The 27123-nt window shown below is 33.4% G+C and overlaps 3 protein-coding genes across 3 annotated transcripts; 1 reads left to right on the forward strand and 2 right to left on the reverse strand.

Annotated features, from left to right (window-relative positions):
- Window positions 1–989: 989 nt before the first annotated feature.
- LOC122603912 (CDP-diacylglycerol--glycerol-3-phosphate 3-phosphatidyltransferase 2) lies at window positions 990–4063 on the reverse strand. Its single transcript, XM_043776766.1, has 7 exons — window positions 3578–4063; window positions 3284–3381; window positions 3145–3195; window positions 2934–3047; window positions 2072–2128; window positions 1811–1896; window positions 990–1508 (listed from the first exon to the last, which is right to left on the reverse strand). Exons 1-7 carry the CDS (start codon window positions 3984–3986, stop codon window positions 1388–1390), a joined length of 936 nt encoding a protein of 311 aa, XP_043632701.1. The 5' UTR covers window positions 3987–4063; the 3' UTR covers window positions 990–1387.
- A 7500-nt stretch (window positions 4064–11563) lies between these two features.
- LOC122603561 (GTPase-activating protein GYP2-like) lies at window positions 11564–17804 on the forward strand. Its single transcript, XM_043776292.1, has 18 exons — window positions 11564–12224; window positions 13018–13087; window positions 13168–13689; window positions 13770–13955; window positions 14055–14168; window positions 14306–14364; window positions 14460–14526; window positions 14636–14687; window positions 14780–14872; window positions 14994–15077; window positions 15314–15702; window positions 15837–15898; window positions 16264–16333; window positions 16460–16540; window positions 16630–16731; window positions 16854–16978; window positions 17112–17232; window positions 17318–17804. Exons 1-18 carry the CDS (start codon window positions 12163–12165, stop codon window positions 17519–17521), a joined length of 2463 nt encoding a protein of 820 aa, XP_043632227.1. The 5' UTR covers window positions 11564–12162; the 3' UTR covers window positions 17522–17804.
- Window positions 17805–18478: 674 nt separating this feature from the next.
- On the reverse strand, window positions 18479–22895 carry LOC122603020 (probable serine/threonine-protein kinase PBL7). The gene is made up of 5 exons (XM_043775633.1): window positions 22706–22895; window positions 21545–21738; window positions 20439–20628; window positions 19498–19889; window positions 18479–18960 (listed from the first exon to the last, which is right to left on the reverse strand). Exons 1-5 carry the CDS (start codon window positions 22794–22796, stop codon window positions 18682–18684), a joined length of 1146 nt encoding a protein of 381 aa, XP_043631568.1. The 5' UTR covers window positions 22797–22895; the 3' UTR covers window positions 18479–18681.
- Between the last annotated feature and the right edge of the window lie 4228 nt (window positions 22896–27123).

The raw sequence follows: 27123 nt of genomic DNA on the forward strand, positions 1-27123 counted from the left end.
ACCACGATTAAATCTGTATCAAACAGAACTTAAAACTTAGTGATAAAAAAAATGTGATTTAAGTAGTAGGTAAAGTTATGATGAATGAAATTATGATCGAAATCAATAAATAGAAGACACTAAAATGCAAAGGAACCATCTTTGATGAAAGCTAAGACAAAATATTTAACCAAAAAGACTGAGAAAGACCAAATAAAAATTAAGATGTGAAATAATTGATATTCAAATGGAACCCGAGCTACGCACGGATATTGTTCTAGTTATTATAAGTGTATATTCGTTATCGAATTTTTTAATAATAAAATGACTTGCAAAAGTGTCCTTTTGACTTTATGATCATTATCGAATTTACTCTGGAATTTTTTTTGTAAAAATTGATATGATTATTTAGCGACAATTCTTCCATGAATGAATGATATTAGGTTGAGCTGCCCAAGAATTGTGTTGGCTTTCACCGATTAAAAACACCCTACAGGACAATTAGTCTCGTTTCTCATTGAACCTTTCTATTAGCCACGCCAATTTCCCTTGCTTTAACCAATTTGGTTACGTGTGACCATATAGCCAGATAACACGATCGCTACTGGGGTAAGAAGAAAAGAAAAAGTAGATTAGGAGCTCATTTTCCATTGTCCCCCAGCCCCCCAGTGTGGGTGAGATAGAGTGTTGGTTAGCAACATCACTTTGAAGAAGCCATCTCCTCCCAGTATGGGTGAGATGTTCTCATAGAGTGTTGGTTAACAACATCACTTTGAAGAGGCCATCTCCTGTCTTTGGCATCCCGCATCTTAGATTAAAAGAAAGATAGATTGAAGCTGCAGAATCTAATATCATGACCATTTCAATATTCATTTCTGATCAATATAACTCACCATTCATCTTGAACAGCCACTACTTGTATTACAGTAGCAATTTACAAGTGAACTGAAACAGCTAACAAAACTGCGGCCAACCATGCTTATATTTGGATATAATTATAAATTCCAATAGGGGAAAAACAAAAAAATCATATAACGCAATGTGGCCATCAGTAACTAATTTACAATGCTTGTTTATTAGTACACCAGCATAAATATACCTCACATCAATATAAAATTACAAACAATTAAAAAGGGTTAATTTCCTAATCCACGCACCGATAACATATGCTATGAACCACTATAACCATCTCGTATGTATCATGTTGCTTACCTTGGTTGAACACCTTAAGATGAGAACAGCCAACCTATAATGAGCATCCACACAAACCAAGAAAGAAGGATGAGATATAACTGTTGGCAGTAGGCACAACCAGGGCGAAAAGGCAGGTTTTGGCTGCCAGGGGTTTCAAGAATAACATAGTCAGCAGTAAGTCCTTCAATAACGATGTGTTAAATTCTTGAAGTTGCTACATCAGCATAACTTTCCATATCTTCTTCATATACACAACCAGTGACCATAAGGCTAGGCCAGCTGACACGTAAAGAAAAGAAACACCCGTTGCACCAAGAATCCCTACTTCTGTAAAACTGCATAATTATGGGTATCACAAATTAGTCAAGATTCATCAACATTATTTCTGTAACACAATATGCTCGAGTTTTGTTTCTAAATCTACATGGTTCCAAAGATTGCTATTCTTTTTATTGTAATAATTTTCATTTAATTTATTATAATTACTCTTACCAATTTTTCTTTTCGAAAAGAGACATATGTGGACCATTTGGTTGATAAATACTATATAGCTATACAAGTAGATAACAAATGCTAGACAGTTCATATTTCTACTAGGTATGTAATATTTTTCTACTAGCTATGTAATAGAATTAACCTGCTGTCTCTAATCAAAAGAAGGATGGTTAATGAAGTCATTTGCGTGGCAGTTTTCCACTTCCCCAAATTATTTACAGCAACGGCCTGAAAATCATGCATTGTTTCAAATACAAAAGAAGAAAAAAACGAAATCTTAAGCAAAATAAGTACAACCATAACATCCTGAAAATCATGCACCGTTTCATATACAAAGACTGAAGGACAATTTCGTGAGCAGAATATACACAACCATGAGCTTAGAGAATGAATAGAGTAGAACCTCTGAAAGTTTACTTCCTTGAGAAGCAGCCCATTCTCTAACCGCAGACATTGTTATCTGTGGAATACACCATACTTTGTGTTATATTCTTAAAGAATTCAAATGTTGCCACCAAAAGTTTCAATATGGGTGGGTCCTGGCACTTTTGCAAAAAAATTCTACTAGGGGAATTAGACAAATTGACCGAAACACTTTTTGTCTGTTTTCTCTTCAGATTTGTTTAAAAATAATTAATGAATTTGATACGATTACAACAGCCATATTAAGATTGTACAACCTAAATTATTTGCTTGAAGTAAGGTTATATGCAGTTATAAACACATTTGATCATTTTCTCTTAATACTTTATAATTGACTCGCTAGAGATGAAAACGTAACATAAACCACATTCAAAATAGTGACCCAACATTTCACCCTTATTACAGAAAAAATTGATCTCAACATTGACCCGTGTAACTGTGTAAGAGTCAAATTAGGAGTATCCATTGATAGAAAATAACAAAATGTGAAGCTGATGAAAATGCAATAGGACGCCATAAAGACGTACAAAAATGCAAAAAATATCTACAAACTACAAAGATTTCAATAAACCAGATTTGGGAAGGTACTATAGGAGTAAAAATTTTGTTATGCTAGAGTGATAAAAATTATCTCAGAGAGACAGATATCATCTTCTAAAGCATATTAGCAGATTAGCCTACAACTGGTTCATGAACAGCCAATCCTTCTAGAAGAAAAGACAACAAAACACTATGCCTTAACAAATTCCCCAATTTGGAATACACGATCTAATAAAACAAGTATCAGTATCTAAAGTATGTTTCATCTGCAAAAACAATGTGCTATTAAAAGATGAACTTACCTCTCTACCAATTATTGCTATTGCCGGTACAGTCAATAACCACGGGAATTGCGCAAATAGAGCAGCTTCCGGAGGTCTTGTACATAACAAGACCAATGTAGCAGCAACCATAAGCTGCATTCACATTCACAAACAATTCTATAAACCTAAAAAGCTACAAAATTTGATTACAGTTTATTTATAATTTTATATAATAAAGCAAATGGTGTACCTTATCAGCCACCGGGTCCAAAAACGCACCAAATGCAGTTCCTAAGTTCATCTACAACAGAATAAAAACATAGCCGAAACTCGTTACTTTCGTCCATCACTTTCAAAAGAAAGTTAAGAAACATATAAATACTACATACTCTTCTTGCTAAATAACCGTCAAGCCAATCCGTTATCGCCGCAGCTATAAAAATTCCGGTAGTAGCCGTCGTTCCTAACCGGCTATCCATATAATAAGCTGTTATCAACAACAAAACAATACACATAATAGCCTCGTACAAAAATATAACAATAATCAACATACATTTTATATTCATATCAATTCAACAATTAATATAATATAATTATATAACTATACATCATTCAATAAAACATATAAAATTGAGATAAATTCTAAAAAGAATGATAATAATAATAACTTTTTTAACACATACTGCTGATTAAGATAGGAACAGCGGCAACACGAGCAATCGTTAAAACCGTCGGCAAGGTCAACAATTTCGCCGAAGAATTTTGTCTCGCCGGCGGGCGGTTATTTTCCGATATCCGTTTTTCGTTTTTGTTATCATTAACCACACGTGATTCCATATTTCCAGAACAGAATCTGAAACTATTTAAGCCACGAAACGCTAATTTGTTGTAATGATAATTATTATTATATTTATTATTATTATGAATGAAATGAGGAGGTTGTGAAATGTAAGACCAGCCGGAGGACATTGCCGGCGGCGGTTTAGGTTTTCCGGTGGTGATTGCACGGCGTAGCCATATGTGTTGGTGAATTGTGATAGACGAAGAAGAAGAAGAAGATGATGAGGTGAATTTGAAAAGGTTTAAGGGCATGGCGATCGGCGCAGGGTACGGATTTTTAATTGTTATTATTGTGCGCACTTGTGGCTTAGGTTAGCAGCAAAGGTGTTTCTATCAAAATCCGCCATTGATTTCCATGTAAAGTTTTATTTTAAGTTTTCAATAGAGTATTACGCGAATAGTCCCTGTACTATTTCATAGATGTACTTCAAATCCCTCCATTGTCCACTTCCTTCAACTCATGCGTTTGTTTGTTTTATTAATCATTGTCTAATGTCTATGTCTGTCTAATCTCTATGTTTGTTTTACGAATCAAAAATTCGTTCAAATAATCTCTATCTCTACTCCCTTAAAACTGGTTGTTAATAGTTTGTCGCCGGTTGAGTTAACGGGGTGACTGTGTGGGTAACGGTGAAGATTATAGAGAATGTTTGTGTTTTTTGTTGTATATGCAAGACTACGTTAGATTCGAGGATAAGAGTATTTTAGGATATTCAATGAATTAATGGATAGTGATAATAATTGGAGTAAAGGCATATTTGGTAACTCAAATGTTTAAACAGTTAAAAGTTTTTTAAAAAGTGACATTTGCTTTATAAAAGAACAAGAGGGGTATCCACACAATGTGACGGCGGGTGATGGTGACGTTAACGTGTGATTATTAATGTAAAGATGTAACACCCTAAATTATTAAGCCAATGAAAATTAACCTCTATTATAGTTTTGACATTAAAATAGTTTCCTAGTATTTTATTTTTGAATATGGGATTGTTTTAGTTGGAACTTTAGTGGATAACGGGTATTTACCCACTAAATTAGAGAATGGGGCGTGGCACTCCTAAGAAGTGTCAGCCAAATCCTTCTTCCTTAATCATCACTTCTCCACTAACTTTTCTTCTACATTCTTCCTAACTCTTATACTAACAAACATTAATCCTAATTTCTCATTCAATCTAAGAACCTTTCATCAAGAACAATAATAATAATTTTCTTTTATCTCATAAAATTGAAAAGTGGAGGTTTAATTATGGTGGTGGTGGCTGAAATTACAAGGAAGAAAGGAGAAGAAAGTATGAAATTGAAACCCTAACTTATGTCTTCCATTATTTGAGGTATTGATGCTTTAACCTAATTTTGATTCTTGCTAAATTATATTTTAGAAATTAGGGTTCTTGAATTGAAAAATTTGGGGGTTTTATTTATATTGAGTAAATTGATAGAATATGAATTAGGGTTCTTGTAAGTTAATCAAATTAGGGTTTTAATTGAGTTGCATGATAGATTTTGTTGAATGTTAGTAAGAACAAAGTTGGACAGATTCTGTCCCTGAGTTTGAAACGAGTTAAACACCTTCATGACAGCATTTTCACTTGTTGAGTCCTAAAAAGAAAATGTAGGTTATTGTGTTAAGTAAATTTTCCCACTTGAATGAGTTAAAAATACGAAGTAGAACTCTAGATATGAATTTTTGAATCCAGTGGCGCAATGATGATCTTTCAGCAAAAATGATTCTGATGTCTGTTGTTAAAACGGGTAAAACACATTCTTGCAAGTTAATTCATGTTTTGGTCACTGAATATAAAATGTACTAAAATGTGTCAAGAAGAAGTGGCCACTGGAATGAGGTCAAAATATGGTGTAGAACTCGAGTTATGGTCATTTTAAGGCAGTAGGGTCAAAGCTGTTTAACAGCAGCAGTTTTGATTTTTAAAACGACCAGAAGTCACCTTTGAAGGACAATTCACATATCGGTCACTAAAGATAAAAGGTAGGTATATGTGTCACCTAAATTTGGCCACTGGAATCAAGTAAAAAGAGTAAGTAGAACTTGAGTTATGCTTGTTTGAAGTCTGCTTGGTCAAATATGAAAATGACGAATTGGGTATGAAAGTAAGTTTTGGTCAAATGAGAATAATATAAGAGATACATGTTTGATGAACCAACCCAAGATTAATATAAGATTGTAAATGAGGGGTTGTGTGTTGAAATGCTAGTGGTTATGGCTAGATGACCTAGTATGTGATTGATGATCCTTTATGTGTTATGATTTGTTGCTAGGTTGAAGCATACATGTTTTGTGTTCATGCGGTCTTCTTGATTTATGATTTTGGTTGTCGCGGAGGAGGTGAGTACTCTTGCATACCTTTATGTTTACGTTGGGTCAATTACCATGAGATGTGAATGTTCCAAGCATGGTAATTGATTTGGCGTGAAGCCCATGTGGGGCATTGTTTATGAGGCCTAAGAACCTCCGGGGCCTAAGAATCCCGATAGTTGATGTGAAATGAGTCCTAAGAACCTCCGGGGCCTAAGAATCCCGATAGTTGATGTGAAATGAGGCCTAAGAACCTCCGGGGCCTAAGAATCCCGATAGATATGATTGTTATGATTGTTTAGCTTATATGGATCCATATATGTGTTGATAGTGTGCAAGGTGAGCATGTAAATGTGGCATGACGGTGTCATAGGCTACATGTGAAAGTCCTTGCACTTTGCCCTCCTTCGTAGATATAAACGTATGCAAGATTATTCACTAAGCTTTGCTTACTTTTTAGTTGTTTACCCTTTTATAGGTTGTTCCGGATGCGGAAGAAAGTAAGTATTGTAAAGATTGAAGTTAAAGATGCTTAATGGATATGGGTTGCTTTGGTTAAATGCGGATAATGGTACTGGTAATAGGACCCATAGTGACCCCTTTGAACTATCGGCTCTTTGTACACTTGTTATGTCTTTTTGGAGAATTATTATGATGTCTAGTGTTGGACTCGAGTTTTTGGGTATTTTAAATGGGTCGTTTTGTAGTTGTAATGTATTGATTTTGTTTAAACGTGTTTTGGAGAAACTCATAATCCGTAACAGGTTTGGATGATGATTTTACGAATGGGTTATGCCGAAATTTCTAATTTTGTACGTCGTCATTTGTAAGATGTCAACTCGGGTAATTGACCCATTTGGTGGTAAAGTGAATGTTTGGTCAACGAATACTTTTACCTTGCGTATTTCTGAGTCGAAAACTTATTTGAACTTAGAAATGTTGTATTATGAAGTTTGGTTTTGATTTTGGTAGTCTGTAAGTTTGATTAAGCATCTAACGATTTTTGGTGTTGCTGAACTGGTGCCCACTGCGGCGCAGTGGGGGTAATTTTACCCACTGCGGCGCAATGGGGATTGCATCCACCCACTGCTAAAAAAGAAAAAAAAATCCTTATTTTTCTATTAAATCGAGTTGTGTCGTTTCAAAAGATAGTTGATGTAAAATGGTAGTGTAGTAAAGGGTGATGTAGGTATTTCATTGTGTCAGTTATAAGGATAGTTATAGAAATAAGGGTATTTTTTTTGTCTTTTTAAAGGCAGAAAGTTTAAGGAGAAAAAAAGAGAATTTGCTTTATAAGGAACGAGAAAATTGTCCGCGCATTGCAGCGGTGAGATGATAAGAATGATAGGTCATAGGAGGTGATAAGTCATAGAGTGTGATAGCCAAATGCTTTATCCGTACGAGCCCCCTCTCACATTTAAAAATTCGTCGAAAGTATATCGAATGACATCTCTAATGATAGAAGATGAAATTTTAAGAACACCCATACAATTTTTATAATGTATCGATATACGGTTTTTGAGATAAAAGATTTTGAATGAATTAGAGGAATAAAATGATTTATGGAGGATGACGAAAAAATGAGTGGTTAAGATTTGAGGAGAATGGAAGAAAATGAGTGGTTGAGATTTAAGGTTTTTATAGATATATTAGGAGAGATTTAAGGTTTTAAATTAAGATCTTCAAAAAGGGCAAGATGCTTTATAAGATAATATAGATATATATAAATATAGATATAGATTTGATGTCACTTATAGAATTTTTAAGAAAGAATAAAATTATTGTTATCCTGATACTCCTCTATATAAAGAATGTGTTCAAGTTGGGAAGTTTCAAGTTTGGACAATTATGAAGCTTTTATTTGTAAATTTGGTATTATATCTTTTGCTCAGTGAGTCAGTGACACCGGTAAGTTTTTCATACGAAAAGTTAAGTTTGTGGTGTTCCTACTAGTATTATTTTAATTTTGACTCATATATTGTTGATACAAGTTTCAAGAAACGGCAATCATGAATGATGAAGTATGTAGAGACGTTAAATGGGAAGGACCATGTCTCCAAAGCAAATGTTCAGATGCATGTATAAGGAGTGGTTACGACGAAGGAGTTTGTCAATCCAATGTTCCTCCAAAATCTGATGTCTGTTTTTGTTTGCATCCATGTACTCCTTACAACTAAATGCAATTGTGTACATTATCACTATTGATATGTAATATACATTTGAATTAAAAAATCAATAACTTTAGCTTACAGCTCCAACTAAAAGCTATATCTACCCGCTACAACTACTTTTGCCAAATATACCCTTAATATAACAACGAATTATGCTCATTTATTTTCAAAATAGTTTTAATAAAAGTAATTGATAAACAAACATGACGTTTCTATTTTATTCATATTATTATGGTCGAGGTACTAAACAATAAAATATTTATTGCACAATGCTCTTTATATAGATATGTTACATATGAATTATGAAGTGTTTTTTTCATTTAACAAAATGAATCATACCTTGCTTAAAACCTTTTTATGTTTGTTGTTCTTGATCATATGTTCCGGTAAGTGACAGGATACACATGCCTAAGTTTAACAAACAACTTGATTAATAACTTTACTAATTATGGACTTTTTTATTCTAATAAATGACAGGAGAAAATAAGATGAATCCTAGTAAGTTGTGCGAAACTGGGAAATACGCGGCATCAGAATGTCATCATGCCAAATGTTATCAAGATTGCTTAGAAGCTGGCTATGTTGATGGTATCTGCAAACTCATCGTAGCTCCTCCTAGACCGGTCAACATTTGCTTTTGTTTATATCCATGTGTTTAATCGCAACAAAACTGAGTTGAGTTAAGAATCTTATCCAACTCATCTCTTAAACTATACATGGACATACATTATATGATTAATGAATTTTGTCTTAAGAAGACTTTATATTTATGATGAATTTAGTGGTCGTTACAATTATAAATAATTTTGTTGATGTGATATGTATGATTAATTTGAAATTTCCAACTGACGCTTTAAACACATGTAACATAATAGATATTGTACAAATAAACTCATTTATACAATGCTGTTTTTTTATTAATGTGCTTTTAAAGAAATGGAAACCGAAAACATGAAGTGTTTGAATGTTATGGATGCAAAGTCAAGTTTAGCCCAACTCAACATATATTCCAAGTTTTTATTTTAATTTTATCTAAGAAACATGTTTTCTCTTTATTTTATCTAAGAAACATATATTCCAAGTGTTTGATGTTTTTTTTTTTAACGGCATTCTATTCTATTTCTACTATTAAATTACATATATGCCTGAAAACCAGGACTCTCAAAAAACCCTTAATTAATTCACCTCCACAAATATGGGAAGTGAGACTCGAACCGAGGTGGATCCTCCCAAGGTCAAAGACCTTACCAATGGGCCACCAACCCCATTGGCTCTTTTAAGGTGTTTTAAGTATAATGCATTATAAGTTACGAGATATAGTGCTCGCGCGTTGCGGCGGTGAGATGGTGGGGGTGGTAGGTCAAGTCATAGAGTATGATAGCCAAATGTGTTGGCCATACGGGCTCCGCCCTCAGATTTAAAAATTCGTCAAAAGTATATCGAATGACACCTCTAATAAAAGAGCATGAAGTTTTAAGAACACCCATACAATTTTTATAATTTATCGATATACGGTTTTTGAGATAAAAGATTTTGAATAAATTAGAAGAATAAAATGATTTATAGATGGGAGGAAAAAAAAATGAGAGGTTGAGATTTGAGGATAGAGAAAAAAATGAGTAGTTGAGATTTAAGGTTATTATAGGTATATTAAGTAGAGATGTTTAAATTAGTAAATAAAGAATAAATGTATTTTGGATAGTTCAAATCACCTTTTCTTAAAAAAAAGGCAAAATACTTTTTAAGATAGTATTAGATAACATATTATTATGTCCTTAAATTATTTTTCTTTTCCATAAATATGAAATTAAGTGTTACCATATTCAAAAGTCATAATATAAATTAAGTTGTGACCGACAACAAATCATGACGGACAATGATGGTAATGGGCCATCTGTGTATAATACATTGTATATTATATTGATATTTTAATATGATAAAAGTAAATATGGTGTTATCATATATGTAAGTTTGATGAAAATCTATCATATATTAACTTTTTAATACTTTATTGTAAAATGAATATACGATGGACCCCTTTTTTATGTATTAAGATTTTAAATGTATAAAGTTTTTCACCCAAATTAAATGAAAAAAAAAATGAAATTTTGTATCAAATATTGTCATGAAAGGCATAAATTTGGTTTGTTAAAACAAAAAATGGAGTTCATGTTAAATTGTTGGTACTTTTGCAATTTTACGTTTGAATTGAACATGTATTATTAAGTGCAATCACTAATTGATGGCTAATTGTTAGCTTTGAAAAATAAATTTCATTAACTTTAGACAATTATGAATAAAGATGATGTATAACTTAAAGATATTAAATTTGTAATTTGAAAAGATGTTCATCCATAGTAATTACATAAAAGAATGATCGATTTTAAAATCCATTCTTGTTCTTATTTTAAACCTAAACCGGTAAATCTCTATAACCAAACAGACCTAAAAATAATCGGATGAAGGTCATCTCAAGTTCTTTCAGCTTAACTAGTTACTTTAATACATTTCAATATTTGGATTAATATTAAGGGTTAAAAATCAAATATCATTTTTTAATCATGATCTTTAATTATCTAACCTTATTTTAATGTAATGTATCAAATGCAATATAATTTCCTTATGCCCTTTCCTTGTATCTTTGTTGAGATATTTTCAACTTAATTTTTCAAGTTGGAAAAAAAAAATAAATCATAATCCAAAATATTTAAGATAAAAGTTGAAAAAATCAAAGATATTTATTTGTCTTTATATCCATTTATCTAACCTTATTTTAATGTAATATATCAAATGCAATATAATTTCCTTATGCCATTTCCTTATATCTTTGAATTTAAAAGCTAATAATAATAATAAAATAATATTTTTTCCTTAACAAACTCAAATATAAATAGCAAGGTCCATGAGAAAAGAACCAACAAATTGCTTGTCCAATAAGACGAGAAGACGATGACGGCGACGAGATATAAAATGTGAGTGGCGGTCGGTGGTGATATGAAGGTGTTGTGATTATTCGAAAGGATGATATATTGTAGGTATTTTAATTGATACTATAAAAAAAAATGGTGTAATTATTTTTAAAGATAAAAATAGATGATTTAATATATAAAAAAGATATATCAAACCTTTGAAAATCTTCCTTTTAAAACATATAAAAATAAAAATCCCAAAACTTCATATTATAGGTTTTGTGGGGTTTTTTGCCTTGAAAATTAGTAGGTTATTAGTTTACCTTCTTTAAATAAAATACATAATAATTTTAAGATTGTCTTCGCGGATAAAAGTGAAAGAAAAACAAATAAATGGATCCCCATAGTCCCCCAGTCTTAAAAGACCGCTTTTTGGATCTGGGGATACTTGTGCTAGTAGTAATAAGACTAGTTGTTTCTAAAAAAAAAATAAAAAAATTGAAGAAGAGAAGAACTCGAGTTCGTGTGAAAGAAATAATCGATCGGCTCCTATACATACAAAAACGACAATACTCTACTCTATAATAACAATCAATAATTTTAATTTTTTAATAATAATAGTGTAAATCAGACGATGATGATGATGATGATGAGATTAGGGATGGACAGTGCTGCATAGATAACGTGAGTCGTTAATCTCGGCTTTTAACACGTGATCTTCTCCCTCCCACACCCTCACCCCCCCTCTCTCTCTCTATATATATATTATATATATAGGCCAGCAAGCACTTGCAGTACTAGTAGCAGACAGTTTGTTGATCCAATTAATGTCTACTTAACAATAATAATTGCATCGACCATTGGATTTAACTCAAACACTGAACGAAGATACACTCACTTAATCACCTTTACCTACTCAGTCACTGTGTAATAATCATTATTAGTATAATAATAAAATAAGTATTTGAAATTGAGATTGAATTGAATCCATCAGCAGCAAAGCAGTTGTCGGTGGGATCGCATCATCCGACAGAATGAAGCCCAAACTGCCTACTCAAACTTTGAATCCATCCATTGTTACTTTCGAACACAAGAGGTACTCTTCCTTCCTCCCTTCCTCCCTACTTGTATATATATCTATAGTATCTGTACTGTATATCCTACTTATATATATATATATACTGTAATTGTTTTGATTTTTAGGTTTTTTTTTCCTAATTTAATAATAATAATAATATTACTACTAGTGCAATGTGCTACTGGAAATCAATCCAAATCCTTATTATTATAAATAATGAGTAATAATTATTGATCTTCAGTTGGTTGTTTTCCGTGCGTGATCTTATTAGTACTGAAAATCCCTCTTTTCCTGCCTCTTTTTTACCTGTAATAGCTCTACTAGAATTAGCATAAGCATCAACAACTTTTAACTTTTGGGCTGAAAAATAACTGTTTTTTAATACAAGCATTGCAGCTGAAACTTTATTTTACTTGAATTTTGTTACGTTTTGTTGATACATTGGTTATGAAGAATGTTTGAGATTTAATTGTCTAAAGTACCTTTCAACAGACAGGGATCACTAGACAAGTTAAGTGATAATGATAATAATTGGCTCGAGAATTCTCGATTCCAAATGTATAAGTACTCGTATTTGTTATTTTCATGGGACTGGGGGTCAGAGTAACAATTACGAGCACTACAAATTGAACCTTCGTATTTGACTTTTTCATATAATGGTTGATGAGAAATTCATAGTATATTTGATTTCAAAACAGAATAAAGTAGGCGTTCGGCAATCGAGCTAAAACCATATGCATTAGTATAAACAACTTGCTTGTGAATTTAAATATACATGTGTGACTGGAATGATGGAAATTTTGTTGTACAGAGATGCCTATGGTTTTGCAGTGAGACCTCAGCATGTTCAAAGATACCGTGAATATGCAAATATCTACAAGGTTCTTACTCTCTCCACCTTGTTACTTATAATCAAAATACCTTTTTTAAGTTAAAGTTATAGTATTCTTCATGGTTTTAGGAGGAAGAAGAGGAACGGTCAGATAGGTGGAAGGACTTTCTGGAACGACAGTCAGAGTCCACTCAATTGCCTGAAAATGGCTCAGTCGCACAAGTTGACAAGGAGGATAATAAGGGTTCTGATAAGACCACGGAAGGAGATGAGAAGATCAGCCATGATGATATAGACAAAAATGAAGCCCAAGAAGATGAAGTTTCCCAAACTGGGAATAAGATTCACCGGGCCCAAATATGGACTCATATTAGACCATCCCTTCGAGCCATTGAGGATATGATGAATGCCCGTGTTAAGAAGAAGATTAGCACAACGAAAACAGAGGAAGATGCTGGATCCGAAGAGGATTCTGAGGATGAGTTTTATGATTTGGAGAGGTCAGAATCGGATCCAATATCAGAGGCTCCTTCTAGTGACAGTGTCAGTGCCTCAATCCCAACAGCTGGCCCCTTAGATTCTTCAATTCATTGGAAAGAGGAATTGGAGTTTCTTGTCCAAGGGGGAGTGCCAATGGCTCTTAGGGGAGAGGTACGCTAAATTTTTCCTAGACTTTGGTTCTTAATATGGGCTAACATTTCGAAGATCCTGATATTATAAACTAATTGCAGCTCTGGCAAGCTTTTGTGGGTGTCAAGGCTCGACACGTTAAGAATTATTATCAGAATCTTCTACTTCCCGATAGTAAGAATGATAGCAATGTGGACCATCAAAATTCAGACGTAGATGAGGAAAGTAAGAAGTCAAAAACCGAGTACGTGGATGTACCTGAAAAATGGAAAGGGCAGATTGAGAAGGTCATCACGTAAACAAGTTCACTATAGCCTTGACCTACCTTTTTCATTTTAAGTTTAAAACTTAAAAAATAAAATAAAATATACTGTTTCTTTCTACAGGATTTGCCTCGGACTTTTCCAGGTCATCCCGCTCTAGACGAGGGTGGTAGAAATGCTCTGAGACGATTACTCACAGCGTATGCTCGGCATAATCCCTCTGTTGGCTACTGCCAGGTAAGTTATCAACACATCTGATAAAGAATGTTGTATGGCCCACAAGCCTGTTTTACAAATTGGAATGAAGATTTTCAGCTGCTCATTAAAATGTAATTAAGGTGCTCAATTATACCCATATATTGGATTGCATGCAGGCCATGAATTTTTTTGCCGGCTTGTTATTGCTTCTAATGCCAGAAGAAAATGCCTTTTGGTGGGTTTATTTTTATTTTTCTTCTGTCTACCATAGTGTAGCTAGCAAGGGTAAATATATGATTTTAAAATGTTCATTTTACAATTTCATATCAGGGCGTTAATGGGAATTCTTGATGATTATTTTGAGGGATATTATTCAGAGGAAATGATAGAGTCTCAGGTAATTTAATTGTTTCTTTACCTGACTCTACTTTATATGAACTTGCATGAACCCCATCCTTACTTTGGTCACTCAAATGATTAAAAAGGCGATATTTTCTTAATATCAGGTTGATCAGCTTGTTTTTGAGGAGTTGGTGCGTGAGAGGTTTCCTAAATTGGGTACAGTTCATACATATTATTCATTTCTTTTACTCTTTTCTTAATTTGACATACTTCCACAGTCTTTGATGTCTGTTGATAATTTAATGCAGTTAACCATTTAGATTACCTTGGAGTTCAGATAGCTTGGGTCTCTGGACCATGGTTCCTTTCAATATTTATGAATATGCTTCCTTGGGAAAGTGGTCAGGCTCTTCGTTTCATTAGCATCCAAGTCATTTTTGTTAAATAGTCAAGAACAAATATGAATGTATTGTATCAATGTAGCTTGTAATACTTACAATTATTCCGTGTCGTGGACTTCAGTTCTCCGAGTTTGGGATGTGCTGTTATTTCAAGGGAATCGTGTCATGCTTTTTCGAACAGCCCTTGCTTTAATGGAGTTATATGGTACCGTTTTTTCTTTCTATGTTTCATTACTCTTGATTTCCATCGCAGCTACATATTTGTATTTGGTTAGATTATTTTATGTTTCTAATTATTAAGGGTAGAACGAGAGTTTTACTAATCTACTTTTAAAACTTGAAAGTGGGCATTGAATTAGGACCAACTATAAGAGAACTGTGGACAATTCAATTGGGATGAGGGAGTAAATTGAAACATTAAGTTTGTTGAATTGCATGCAGGGCCTGCATTAGTTACAACAAAAGATGCTGGAGATGCTATTACTTTGCTGCAGTCACTAGCTGGGTCAACGTTTGATAGTAGTCAACTTGTGCTGACTGCTTGCATGGGTTATCAAAATGTTAACGAGGAGAGACTACAAGAATTGAGAACAAAACATCGACCGGCTGTAGAAGCTGCTCTTGAGGAAAGAACAAAGGGACTAAATATGTGGAGGGATTCACAGGGTTTGGCCTCTAAGTTATACGGCTTCAAAGAAAATAATACAGACAGTAAAACGAAAAATGGTGGATTATCACGAATGAGTTCCACGTCTTCAAATGCGGACGACTTATGTATGGGCGTATCAGGGGACGCAGAGATTGATTCTGTTCCCGATCTTCAGAAACAGGTCCCCCCCCCCCCCCCCCCCCCCCACCCCACTCTCTCTCTCTCTCTGTCTGTTATTCATATAGAGTATGTGCTCAAATGATGCAGTACATTTACCTTGTGACTCATTACAATGATTAACATTGTTTTGTGTAGGTGACATGGCTGAAAAATGAGCTGTGTAAATTGCTAGAGGAAAAAAGATCTGCAATACTCAGGTTAGAATACTTTCTACATTCATCAAAATGCATTACTTTTATTCTGGGTTGTCCCTAAAAGAAGGTTACGTTTTTTCAATGGGAAGATCCCAATCCGTAGTTACCTATTTCTCATCAACAATCATTACAATATCCTGGTAGGATTGACTATGCTCTACAAAGTTTCCCAAACTTGTCTTATTACAGTTTTCCATAATTATTGAAGACTATATATAGTCCAGATATCGTGAGTCGTGAACTTCTGACACTTTATGCATCTGGTGTTAAGGGTTATCATCATCTTGAATGTATAAATTACAGTTTCTCCTAAATTCTTTTTTCCAAGTTTTCTGAAAAGTTGGGTTGATGTTTTCTTCTCTCTCTAGAGCTGAAGAGTTGGAAACTGCCTTAATGGAGATGGTCAAGCAAGATAATCGCCGAGAATTGAGTGCAAAGGTATGCTTGAAAATCCTGCACCCAAAAACCTAAATTTCTATGGATAAGTAATTCAATATTATCATTTGATTGTTTTAACCATCTTCAGTTTTGTTATTCTGATACCTTACACATTGATTTCTTCAGGTTGAGCAATTAGAGCGAGACGTTGCTGAATTACGACAGTCCCTTGCTGACAAACAGGAACAAGAGAATGCCATGCTTCAGGTTTTAATTTTAGGCTTCCTCTAATATGATTGATTGGCATTTAGTTATGTACCAGTTTTTGTGGTAGTCACATAATGACTATTCTGTAGGTTTTAATGCGGGTAGAACAAGAGCAAAAGGTAACAGAAGATGCTCGCAGATACGCTGAGCAGGATGCTGCGGCCCAGAGATACGCCACCGAAGTGCTCCAGGTTTGGTTCTAGTTATGCTTTAATCAAAACTAGAATGCGAAAACTTAGATGGTGATATCATTTTTGTTAATCACACTAATATAAAACAACTGAGTATTTAATTCAAATGCTAAATTATTCAGGAAAAATATGAAGCAGCATCTGCTTCCCTCGCTGAAATGGAGAAGAGAGTGGTTATGGCAGAATCAATGCTGGAGGCAACCTTGCAATATCAGTCTAGCCAAACTAAGGCACAGCCTTCTCCAAGGTATTTCTCTATTTAGAGGTGGCAAACTGTCAATATCGATAAATGGGCAGGCCAGCCCCTTCTAACCTGCAGACAAGCACTACTTTTCTTCTTGTTTGGTGGTTAAAAAAGTTTGTTTGGTCTTATCTTGTAGATCAACAAATTCAGATTCTCCAGCAACAAGAACAAGTCAAGAACTTTCACAAGAAATACCTGCAAGAAAAATCAGCTTGTTATCCAGACCATTTGGGCTTGGCTGGCGTGATAAGAACAAGGTAATTTCTTAACTTTTTTTGCTACTTGAATCTTTCTAAGTTGCACCCCTAACAAATCTAGTGATTTCCCTGATGACAACTGCAGGCAAAGCCGGCAGAAGAGCATGCTGATGTAAAGGTTATTAGTGATGAAAAAAACACATTAGTTGTGCAAAGTTTACAGGAGAAGCCATTAGAAGAGCACTCTGATGTAGAGGCTACTGGTGATGAAAAAAGTCCAAAAGCTGTCAAGGAAGATGAAAACGGTGACCAGATGGAGCAGGTGTCGTTGGCTGATGATCGTAAGTAGATGAAAGTTATGTCTATACATTAAGTTCCAGAAAAGGATTAGTATCTTGTGTTCAGGTTCTTTTACGAGTATCATATAATGTCAGTTTTTTGTCTCTATTTTTTCTATTGGTACAAAATTTATAACTTACATATAGCTCATTAGTCATTTGTTTGTTTAGTTGTTAATAAGACCCTTGTTCGCTTGAAGAGAAAATGTAAAAAGAAAATTTGGCACTATGTGTATCTTTGATAGTTATGTTCACTTAAAGGCAAATTGCTTGTTATTCCTTTTCTTATTTCAATTCAATCTGCTTTTAGCTTCATCTCACCCTTTTTATAACAATAACCCCTTCCTTGAAAGGCAAAAAACCCTTCTGGACACGTTTAATATCAATTTATGTGCCAATAATACAGGCCAATAGGCCATATGGTGAAATCAAGCTTCTGTTGGCTCATTTATGACAAATCATTTAGTAGCAGATCATAAATACAATTTCAAAGTCAAGACTGGTCATCATTTATAAACTGTTGTCTGGCACTTAAGTGGTATACATTATGTGCAGAATGGTTAAACCCATTCCCATTTGAACGTACATGAACCATTATAAGCCACCAACTCATAGACCCCATTCTTGAGAAGAGATGCTCTATGCTTCATACACAACTATTATACGTTTCAGACAATGTAAATCTTGCATCATTTCTATATGCTCTTTGACCATTGTCCATTTGTATGGGAAGTAAAATCTGCAAACTGTTGTGTATGGGTGGGGCCTTGGGGGGATGTGGTGCATAAATCACTTTCTATTCTCAAACAGATAGTTACGCACTTACGCTTGTCACATGAGGCCATTCAATATGCATTGTACACCTCTTTTCACGGTCAGGTGTAGTTTTGAACGTGTAACTGCACAAAGTCTTTATATGAATCCAAATTACAAAGGACTTCCTAACTATATATTAACCATTGCAAGGCTTGCAAAGCCAAATTAACTGCTATTCTTTATATGGAGCTTGCTAATTACAAGAATTGCCAATCCTTTGATTAAAAAAAAAACACAAAAATTCAAAAGAATTGTGAGACAGAAACAAAGTCGAAAAGAATAATCATACAACATGTCCCACGTGTTATATAAACACAAAAGAGTCCCGTATTTCTTGTTAGCAAAATACCAATCCTCACCTGGTGGCAGCATCGCTGTTTCTTCGTATTCTAGGGGTGGAAGAGCCTGAATGAGTGGTTTGAGGCTGGTAGGCTTGCGGATCATATTTTTGAGAAGCAAGATATGTGAGAGCAGTAACTACATCTGCAATCACGGGCCGCATGTTAGGCTGCTCTTGTACACACATTGCAGCCACAGCAAGTGCCTGGTATAAACCTCTTCCAGGATACTGCCCTTGGAGCATGGGGTCTGCCATCTGCCCGAATTTCCTACGGTCTTTAAATAAAGGGCGTGCCTGTAATCAAAGTTTAACTCTTTAACAATATACAAGTATAAATGTAAATCTACTCATGCACAAGGTACAAAAAGAAAGAAGCTTTTGAAGGCGTAAACATCCCTTCATAAATTTACAAGAAAAGAAGAGTTATGGAGACATTTATCAACAAAAGTCGTAGTTTTCAACTTCAATTTCATTGATTTTACAAATATTTTTAAGAAAAATGTAAACATTTATTAACAAATTCTACTAAGATAAGACATTGGTGTCAAGTTTAGAACAAATTCATTGTAGATTTTGAATCTTGAAATAGCCTGTTTGACCTGGAATGTCAAGTTGCACATCTTTGATGACATATACCATATAGAAAGTTGCACCAGTTGAACAAAAGCCAAATTAGTAAAATGAATTTACTTGCAATGACACTAATGGGCTAATAGACACATTTAACATGAAACTTGCCAAACTAGGGAATGCTGCAGTTTTCATGATTTGTATTAACAAATAACAAAACATACAAAATGAAGGAAGAATTAAACGGTGGTAGTTTCTTACCCAAGCAACCAGATTGTGTTCACAACCTGTTTTTGCATGGTCGATTGCCTTTCTCCCTGTTATGATTTCAAGAAGAACAACGCCAAAACTGTAAACATCCGATTTCAGCGTGAGCTGACCTGTCATTGCGTATTCGGGAGCACAATAACCATAAGTTCCCATCACTCTCGTTGACACATGAGTCTTGTCACCTACAGGTCCCAATTTAGCCAACCCAAAATCAGAGAGCTTGGGGTTATATTCTTCATCGAGCAAAATATTTGAGCACTTAAGGTCACGGTAGATAACAGGAGGACTAGCTTTGTCATGCAAGTATTCCAAGCCTTTTGCTGCGCCTGCAGCTATTTTCATTCTTGTGTTCCAGTCAAGTTGTTGTTTATCTGGAGGAAGGTCTATACGTAAAACATAACACCAGATCAATCAGAAGAAATTTCATAATCAAACTTTATGCATATAAGTTAGTAGATACATAAAGATTTTGGTGTCATATAAACTACTAAGCTTCCATTCCGATTCTGATATTGAAACAAGCTTCTTCTTTTTTTTTACAAATTAACAGTATACTAATAACCATCTCAAGAAATATTATTTAGAATTTACACATTTTTGCAGTAAATTTTGACCAGCATGTTTCTATACATGGTGCTTATGTATTATAAATCTAACTACTTCTATTGGTGTTCAATTTCACACATAGTTTGAGGAGCTAAACTATCTGATAAGTGTTATTACTAGTACTCCATTTGTTCATCTTAAAATATGAAAGGAATCTAAAGACAATGGTTTGGGGTCGCATGTAAATAATCAAAAACTTGACTTCTCATATTCCAGAGAAGGAAAGGTAATATCTACGTTGATGTAAGATGTTAATATTTTGATGAACTTTTGTTTCTCAAAGGCCAAATATCTAGATGATAAGAATTCGAGGTTTATTTACGTACCATGTAGATGGTCTTCTAATGATCCTAGTGGCATGTACTCATATACCAGAAGCCTTTGATCTCCATCGGCACAATATCCAATTAAGTTTACCAAGTTAGGGTGGTGAAGGAGGCTTAACATTAATACTTCAACAAGAAATTCTCTATTTCCTTGTAAACCATTGCGATCAAGTTGCTTGATCGCCACAACCTGCAGAAATTATCATTGGCGGTTCAGGATATTATACATTATTATATATACATATATATTTAAATTTTAGGTCAGGCATAACAACTTTTAAGTACCATTGCAACACATTCATTACGTTTTCAAGAAAGTTAACTATGTTGATATGTACATGAGTACCATTACAACATATTCTTTGCATTTTCAAGTTGCTTGGTTTTTTACTAGCCATACATACAATATGGTGGACAGGACATTGGCAAACTTTCTTGGTACTTTCAATATCATGTACACATGAATCGCGGAAATGTTTCAAGCTATGATCAATCTGCTATATTGCACCATTAACAAAATTTTTGATGTATACTTAGTTTTAATTTTGCTACAAACAATAATGTTTATCATGTATTCTCCATGTGGACAAATATTGCTAAACTAAACATGTTAGCCACTCACTTAACTGGAAAAAGAAAAAAAAAAAAAAAAGAAGAGTCACAAGTCAACTTAAATCCATAAAAAAAGGTTCACAAATTTAATACAAAATATTCCTAATTGCGATATCTCTCTGTCCTCTGAAATTTTCCAACAAATTAATTACCATCATCACCAAAAAAAATGAAGTTGTTGAATTGGGCCCCAAATGTTCTTTTATTTTGTCTTTCTTGAAGGGTAATTTAGTAACTTGAAATACAATCCCACTTTCTTTTAACTACATCCCACAGCAACAATTGCAATTCCATCAGATAGACCGATGGCACTTAGTTTTAAAATTTTAACTTTTTTACCTGCCCAAAGAAATGTAGTATGTACACGATTTGACTCTACAGGGTTATAGCTTACCTTTATGTCTTAGAACACACAAAACGAATTTACAAATGGACATATAAAGGGTATAATATATACGAAGTACAAAATAAACAACCTGATAAGTTTAACCAACCTGGTTTGTACTCTCTAATCTCCCTTTATATACTCTCCCGAAACCTCCTTCACCCAAAAGACAATCTGCTCTAAAGTTCTTGGCTGCAGCTGCCAATTCACGAAATGTAAATGTGTGTGCTGCAATGTGTGTAGATCCTCCATCTTTTAAAGCTTCTTTATTTACACCCACCAAAGAACTAATCTTTGATTTATCTGAAAACAAACACATATTAAAAAAACAAAGAAATAAGCTACAGATAAGTATCCAATGGTGCATAATCCAAAAATCAGAAAGTGTATTATCACAAACACTAAAAAATGACAATTATAAAGCTAATGCTTCAAAATACACTGCAAATGGCTTAAAGCATCCACCTTTTTACATACCCATGTTAGGATTGATAATTAAACACAAACTTGTAATCAGTTCAATTATATTCCGTTAAAAATTTTTAAAAAAAAACTGCATTCATGAATCATGATACTGTAATTTCTAAGTTGGGAAAAAAAAATTAACTACCAAAGGGACCTTAGTTGTAAAACACAAAACTGTGATACATACACACATTGACACATACAATTCATATTCGAAATCATGACGAATAACTCACAATGAAATTAAACATAATAATATAATTGGAAGCAAAACCTTACTATATTATTAACAACATATACCATAAATAACTTTCAAATGATTCAACACTGCCCAGTAGTTACTTGTTTCTCCACTTTTAGTAATTGCAATTATGGCAACCCAACGTTTAACATAATACTGTATAACAGCAGTACTCAATCGCGTCAAGAACGGGGAGACGTCACAATGGTTAACATAATGATAATCAATATCCTAGATTACATACATACAAAGACTAAAAATGCTATAATAAAATAAAGTAAAATATAATATAAAAAAGACAAACCCATTTTACCTAAACATCAATTATACAAAGTAATATCAGATCAGCCCCCACAAAATTCATTATTCAACTCAAAGTATACCCTAAAATTTGACATCAAATACTATTAAAACCATACATCAAATATAAGTTCAAACTTGGGAATTCAAGGGGGAAAAAAAGATCAAAGAAACAAATGTTGGTAATGGGCTAACCTCAATTATCATTAATGTGTTATAAAAAGTAATAAAAATGTAAAAAGTTGAGTAATTTATGGTTGTTACCTGAAGTTGATGAGATCTGATCTTCTGGTTTCTTGGCCTGCTGAAATTTGGGCTTTTTCTTGGATTTTTGAGAGCAAAATAAACACCCCATTATTTCTTTTTGTTTTTTTCCCCACTCTAGAAACAAACAGAGAGTTCACCCTCTAGAGAGAGAGAGTTGAAAATACTGTACTTGGACAATGAGGGAGAGAGAAAGAGATTTTTACATTAGTCTTTCAAAGAAGTGCCCCATTTGTAGAGTAGTTTTTGTTAATTATTTTTGGTTATTTGTCTTGTTGCTTCTTTGCTTTGTCTTCTTTGGTCATAAAAATGTGTAAAATCCAATCCTTCCATATGTCTTCACTTAATTCAATCTCTCTTTTTTCACTGATCTAGTTTTAGAAAAATCTTCTTGGGTAAATTAGATTGATTGTGGCCGTGGTCATTCCCGAAGTTATTCCCATTGTGTTATATAATATCGATGGAATTTAGTCAAATTATTTCTTAACATAACTAGTTACTAGTTAAATTAGAAAGATTGAGAACTTATTATATTAAAATCAAAAATTAAGATTAAAATTTATTTTTTTAAAATTTACCTTTGATTATAGTCCAATGTCCAATGATCAATAATTTTTCAATTTTATTAGTCATGTTAGAAATTTAGAATAACTTGATGGACGTGCTAAATTAACTGTATCGGATATAACACTCAAATTTATTATATGTAATGTAAGCTTTAAGTAGTTTAAACAAAATTTTTCATCTAAAAATATAAAACTATTACACATAATTCATTTAGAAGTGTTTGAGATTATCAATTTAAATCTATGTGCATACACGAGCTTTAATTTAGCATGATAACTAAAAATAAGTTAACATTTAGCTATAAGAAAATATGAATGATAATTCTTTAAATTTAAGATTTTGTAATTTTGTAAGACAATAGATTTACTATTTGAAAATTTTCATAGAGGATCTTGCAAATTTTGTTTTGTTGTTAAGGGTATCTTTCATTTTCCTTCAACAACACTATTTATGATTCATGAATTCCTGTTCAGTGACAAAAATGAGATTTCTTGCAATAATTTACGAAACCTATCAATCCATCATTTTAATGTATAAACTTAAGTACATCTTCAATGTGTGCATATGGTGATTGGTGAATAGTGTTGTATCATTTTTTTATTTTGTTTTTTATTTTTGGATCAAAGGTTTGCATGACATCCAAGTCAATTCTATTCTTTGTTGCAATCACTTTGAAGAATTGACCACCACTTAAAATCTCTTGTGAGTTTGCTAAAATGAAATGGTGTTTCATTAGTATTTGGTGCAAAATAACCCTCAAGTTTGATTTCCCTACATGAGGTCTTGTTGGCCTATATAAAAAAAAGAAAGAAATAAAAATAGCTCAGTCATACTCACGATTATTCTCACTACTTAATGAGTTGATGGTGCACTAGTGCTTAGAGAAAATTAAAAATGACACATAATTTAATGATGTCATCCCGCAATGACCAAAGAAAAATTCACAAGGTCTTGGCTTCTAATTTCCTATGGGCCAAAAATTGATCAAAAAAATATGACTTAACAAGAGCAAATTCAAGATTATAAATCTAACCAAAGTTGGCTACAAAAGTGGCGATTTTTGAATGCACTCCCATAGACTAATGGAGGCTTTTTTTTTCTACTTGTGATGGTATCAAACTAGTTGTATATCTATATCTATACTATCTTATAGCATTTTGCCCTTTTTTAAAATCTCAAAAGATGATTTGAACTACCTAAATTACCCTTATTTTTTATTCACCGATTTAAATATCTCTGCCTAATGTACTTATAATACCCTTAAATCTCAACCACTAATTTTTTTTATCTCTCCTCAAATCTCAACCACTCACTTTTTTCACTCTCATCCATAAATTATTTTATTCCTCTATTTAATTCAAAATCTTTTATCTCAAAAACCGTATATCGATAAATTGTAAAAATTGTATGGGTGTTCTTAAAATTTCATGTTCTTTCATTAGAGATGTCATTCGATATACTTTCGACGAAATTTTAAATCCGCGTACGGAGCCCGTACGGCTAATACATTTGGTTATCACACTGTATGACTTATCATCTCCTATGACCTATCACCCCACAAACTCACCGCCGCATTGCGTGGGTACTATTGCTCATAATAGATAACATATATTTTTTCATGTCTGTCGGTATAATGGTGTCTAAACCTATTTGAAGAACTATACAAAATGAATTGGGGTGAAAACCATTCCGATCCCTAAGTCTCCATTTCACGTGTATTTTCATCCATTTCATGTGTACGACTGCAAGCAACATGAATGATCTAACGTATAAACATTTTCAAAATTATCTGTATATAAGAATATTAGATCAAAACCAAATTTAAGTTATGACGATGTTTATCGAATGACTTTGAGATATGGTAGAAATGATAAGTTTTAAACTTATGTTCATTCACAGCAACAACCGTTCTTTTTAGTTATCTATTTACCTCAAATTCATATTTTTATGTTTTTGATAATGGTGAAGAAAAAAAAAAAATTTCTTTGACGGAATGATCAAAGCATTAAGGCGTGTTTGGTCCACAAAATGTTTTTGGAAGGAATGGAATCTTTTGAAGGAATTAGAATCTGAAGGAATGGAATTTGACGGAATGTTTTTGATTTTTTGAGAATTCAAGTGACGAAAGGAATGAAATTCCTTCCTCGATGCCCAAGGAATGGAGATTCCATCAAATGATGGAATGTTTACATTCCTACGGAATGAGATTCCTCCTTCTTTGAACAACCAAACGCACTAAGGAATGGAATTCAATTCCAATTCCATCAGATTCTGTGAAACAAACGCGGCCTTAGGTTGTGTTTGATAACACTGAATGATTTAGTGCTGAATGATTCTTAAGCCTGAATGGTTCAAAGACTATAAATGAATTTGATTCCGAATGAAATAGGTATGTTTGACTTCTGTTCTGAATGTATAATCTGAACAAACAAAAATTACCATTTTAAACTTTTGTGTAACTGCTGGCTGCAACTAGTTTCATAAATTTGTTCTGACTTGACTACGTATATAAAGTGCACACAAAGAAACATTTAAAACATAATATTACTTAAGATTCATCAAAAATCATTGAATTTTGCAAACATAAGAGGATGAAATTTCATTCAAATTCGCAAAATGGACAATATTTAATCTTAAGCACTTGAAAATAGTTAATTAGCAATTTGATCACGTAGATTGGCCATATATTCATTGCCTTGAGGACCCCATTTGACTCCATGCATGTCTTGTTCCTCGACTTCCCCGTGTTGTTCTTCGCTAGCAAAGATGGTACTTGCATCACATTCCTCAAAAAGTTGATCTTGAATATTCCATTTTCTTATAAAGTTATGCACCGTGAAACAAGCAATTACTATGTCTCTTTGAATTGGAAAAGGATATGGAGCCATTTCTCTAAGAATTGGAAATCTTTTCTTCAAAACACCATATGCACGCTCAATAACATTTCTAAGTTGTGCATGAGCATGATTGAACTTTTCTTTTTTAGTTAAGGCACGACGACGACGAAAATCTGCTAACCAATACCTCGTATTGCGGTACGAAGTCAAAAATCCACGAGTGTTAGTGTATGCAACATCACAAAGATAATATTTATCTGTAGTCAATATTTTAGTATATCACAATATTATTACATACATAGCTATATAATATTAATCGAAAAAAGAGCAACACATACCCGGTGGAGGAAACGGAAATCCTAAAGTTGGATTAAATGCAACTTCTGCCAAACCCTAGAATCATGTGCTATGCCCTCCCAACCCGCCCATACGAATGTGAATATCATATCAAAATCACATATTCCTAAGACATTTTGATAGCATTCACCTTTCCCTCTTCCCCTATAGCGAGTCTGTTGATCAATTATGGCACAATTGCATGTATAAGAGTTCCATCTAATGCACCTATCGCCCCCTTTATAGAAAACATAAACATAATATTGTTAGTAGTTTTATAAAAGTGTAAGGAGTTTCAAGAATATATATATATATATAACTTACAGGAAATTTTTCTCTTAGGTTTCTATGCCGTTGTGCAATATTTGACTGTGATTCTAAAGATGTTGGCACTATAACTTCTCTTGAAAATTTAATCATTGCACGTCATACTTCATGAAAACATTTATGAATAGTTTGTGTAGAGTGTTGAAATCTCCTTTTAACCACCCTAATACGCTCGTTATGACCTATAATTGTTAAAAATATTGCCATCTTTTCTTCTACATTTATAGACCTACTATTTTGCAACCAATTTTTTTGTTTAAAATGGTTGCATAACATTATATATGCATCACGGGAAAGACGCATCAATTCTTGACATTGTGTGCTTGATCCCATTAATAATTCTTGTGTATA

The sequence above is a fragment of the Erigeron canadensis genome, chromosome 6 (genome assembly GCF_010389155.1).
Source record: "Erigeron canadensis isolate Cc75 chromosome 6, C_canadensis_v1, whole genome shotgun sequence".
Classification (NCBI taxonomy): domain Eukaryota; kingdom Viridiplantae; phylum Streptophyta; class Magnoliopsida; order Asterales; family Asteraceae; genus Erigeron; species Erigeron canadensis.

Excerpts from the sequence above, each read along its gene's own strand:
- LOC122603912 (XM_043776766.1), bottom strand. The coding sequence starts at position 3,986 with ATGCCCTTAAACCTTTTCAAATTCACCTCATCATCTTCTTCTTCTTCT. Across the intron at positions 3,196-3,283 it reads ACGGTTATTTAGCAAGAAGA|ATGAACTTAGGAACTGCATT; the intron begins GTATGTAGTATT and ends ATTCTGTTGTAG. Across the intron at positions 3,048-3,144 it reads TGGACCCGGTGGCTGATAAG|CTTATGGTTGCTGCTACATT; the intron begins GTACACCATTTG and ends ATGTGAATGCAG.
- LOC122603561 (XM_043776292.1), top strand. The coding sequence starts at position 12,163 with ATGAAGCCCAAACTGCCTACTCAAACTTTGAATCCATCCATTGTTACT. Across the intron at positions 13,088-13,167 it reads AATATGCAAATATCTACAAG|GAGGAAGAAGAGGAACGGTC; the intron begins GTTCTTACTCTC and ends TCATGGTTTTAG. Across the intron at positions 17,233-17,317 it reads GCTGGCGTGATAAGAACAAG|GCAAAGCCGGCAGAAGAGCA; the intron begins GTAATTTCTTAA and ends TGACAACTGCAG.
- LOC122603020 (XM_043775633.1), bottom strand. The coding sequence starts at position 22,796 with ATGGGGTGTTTATTTTGCTCTCAAAAATCCAAGAAAAAGCCCAAATTT. Across the intron at positions 21,739-22,705 it reads TCAGATCTCATCAACTTCAG|ATAAATCAAAGATTAGTTCT; the intron begins GTAACAACCATA and ends GTTTGTTTTCAG. Across the intron at positions 18,961-19,497 it reads AACACAATCTGGTTGCTTGG|GCACGCCCTTTATTTAAAGA; the intron begins GTAAGAAACTAC and ends CTTTGATTACAG.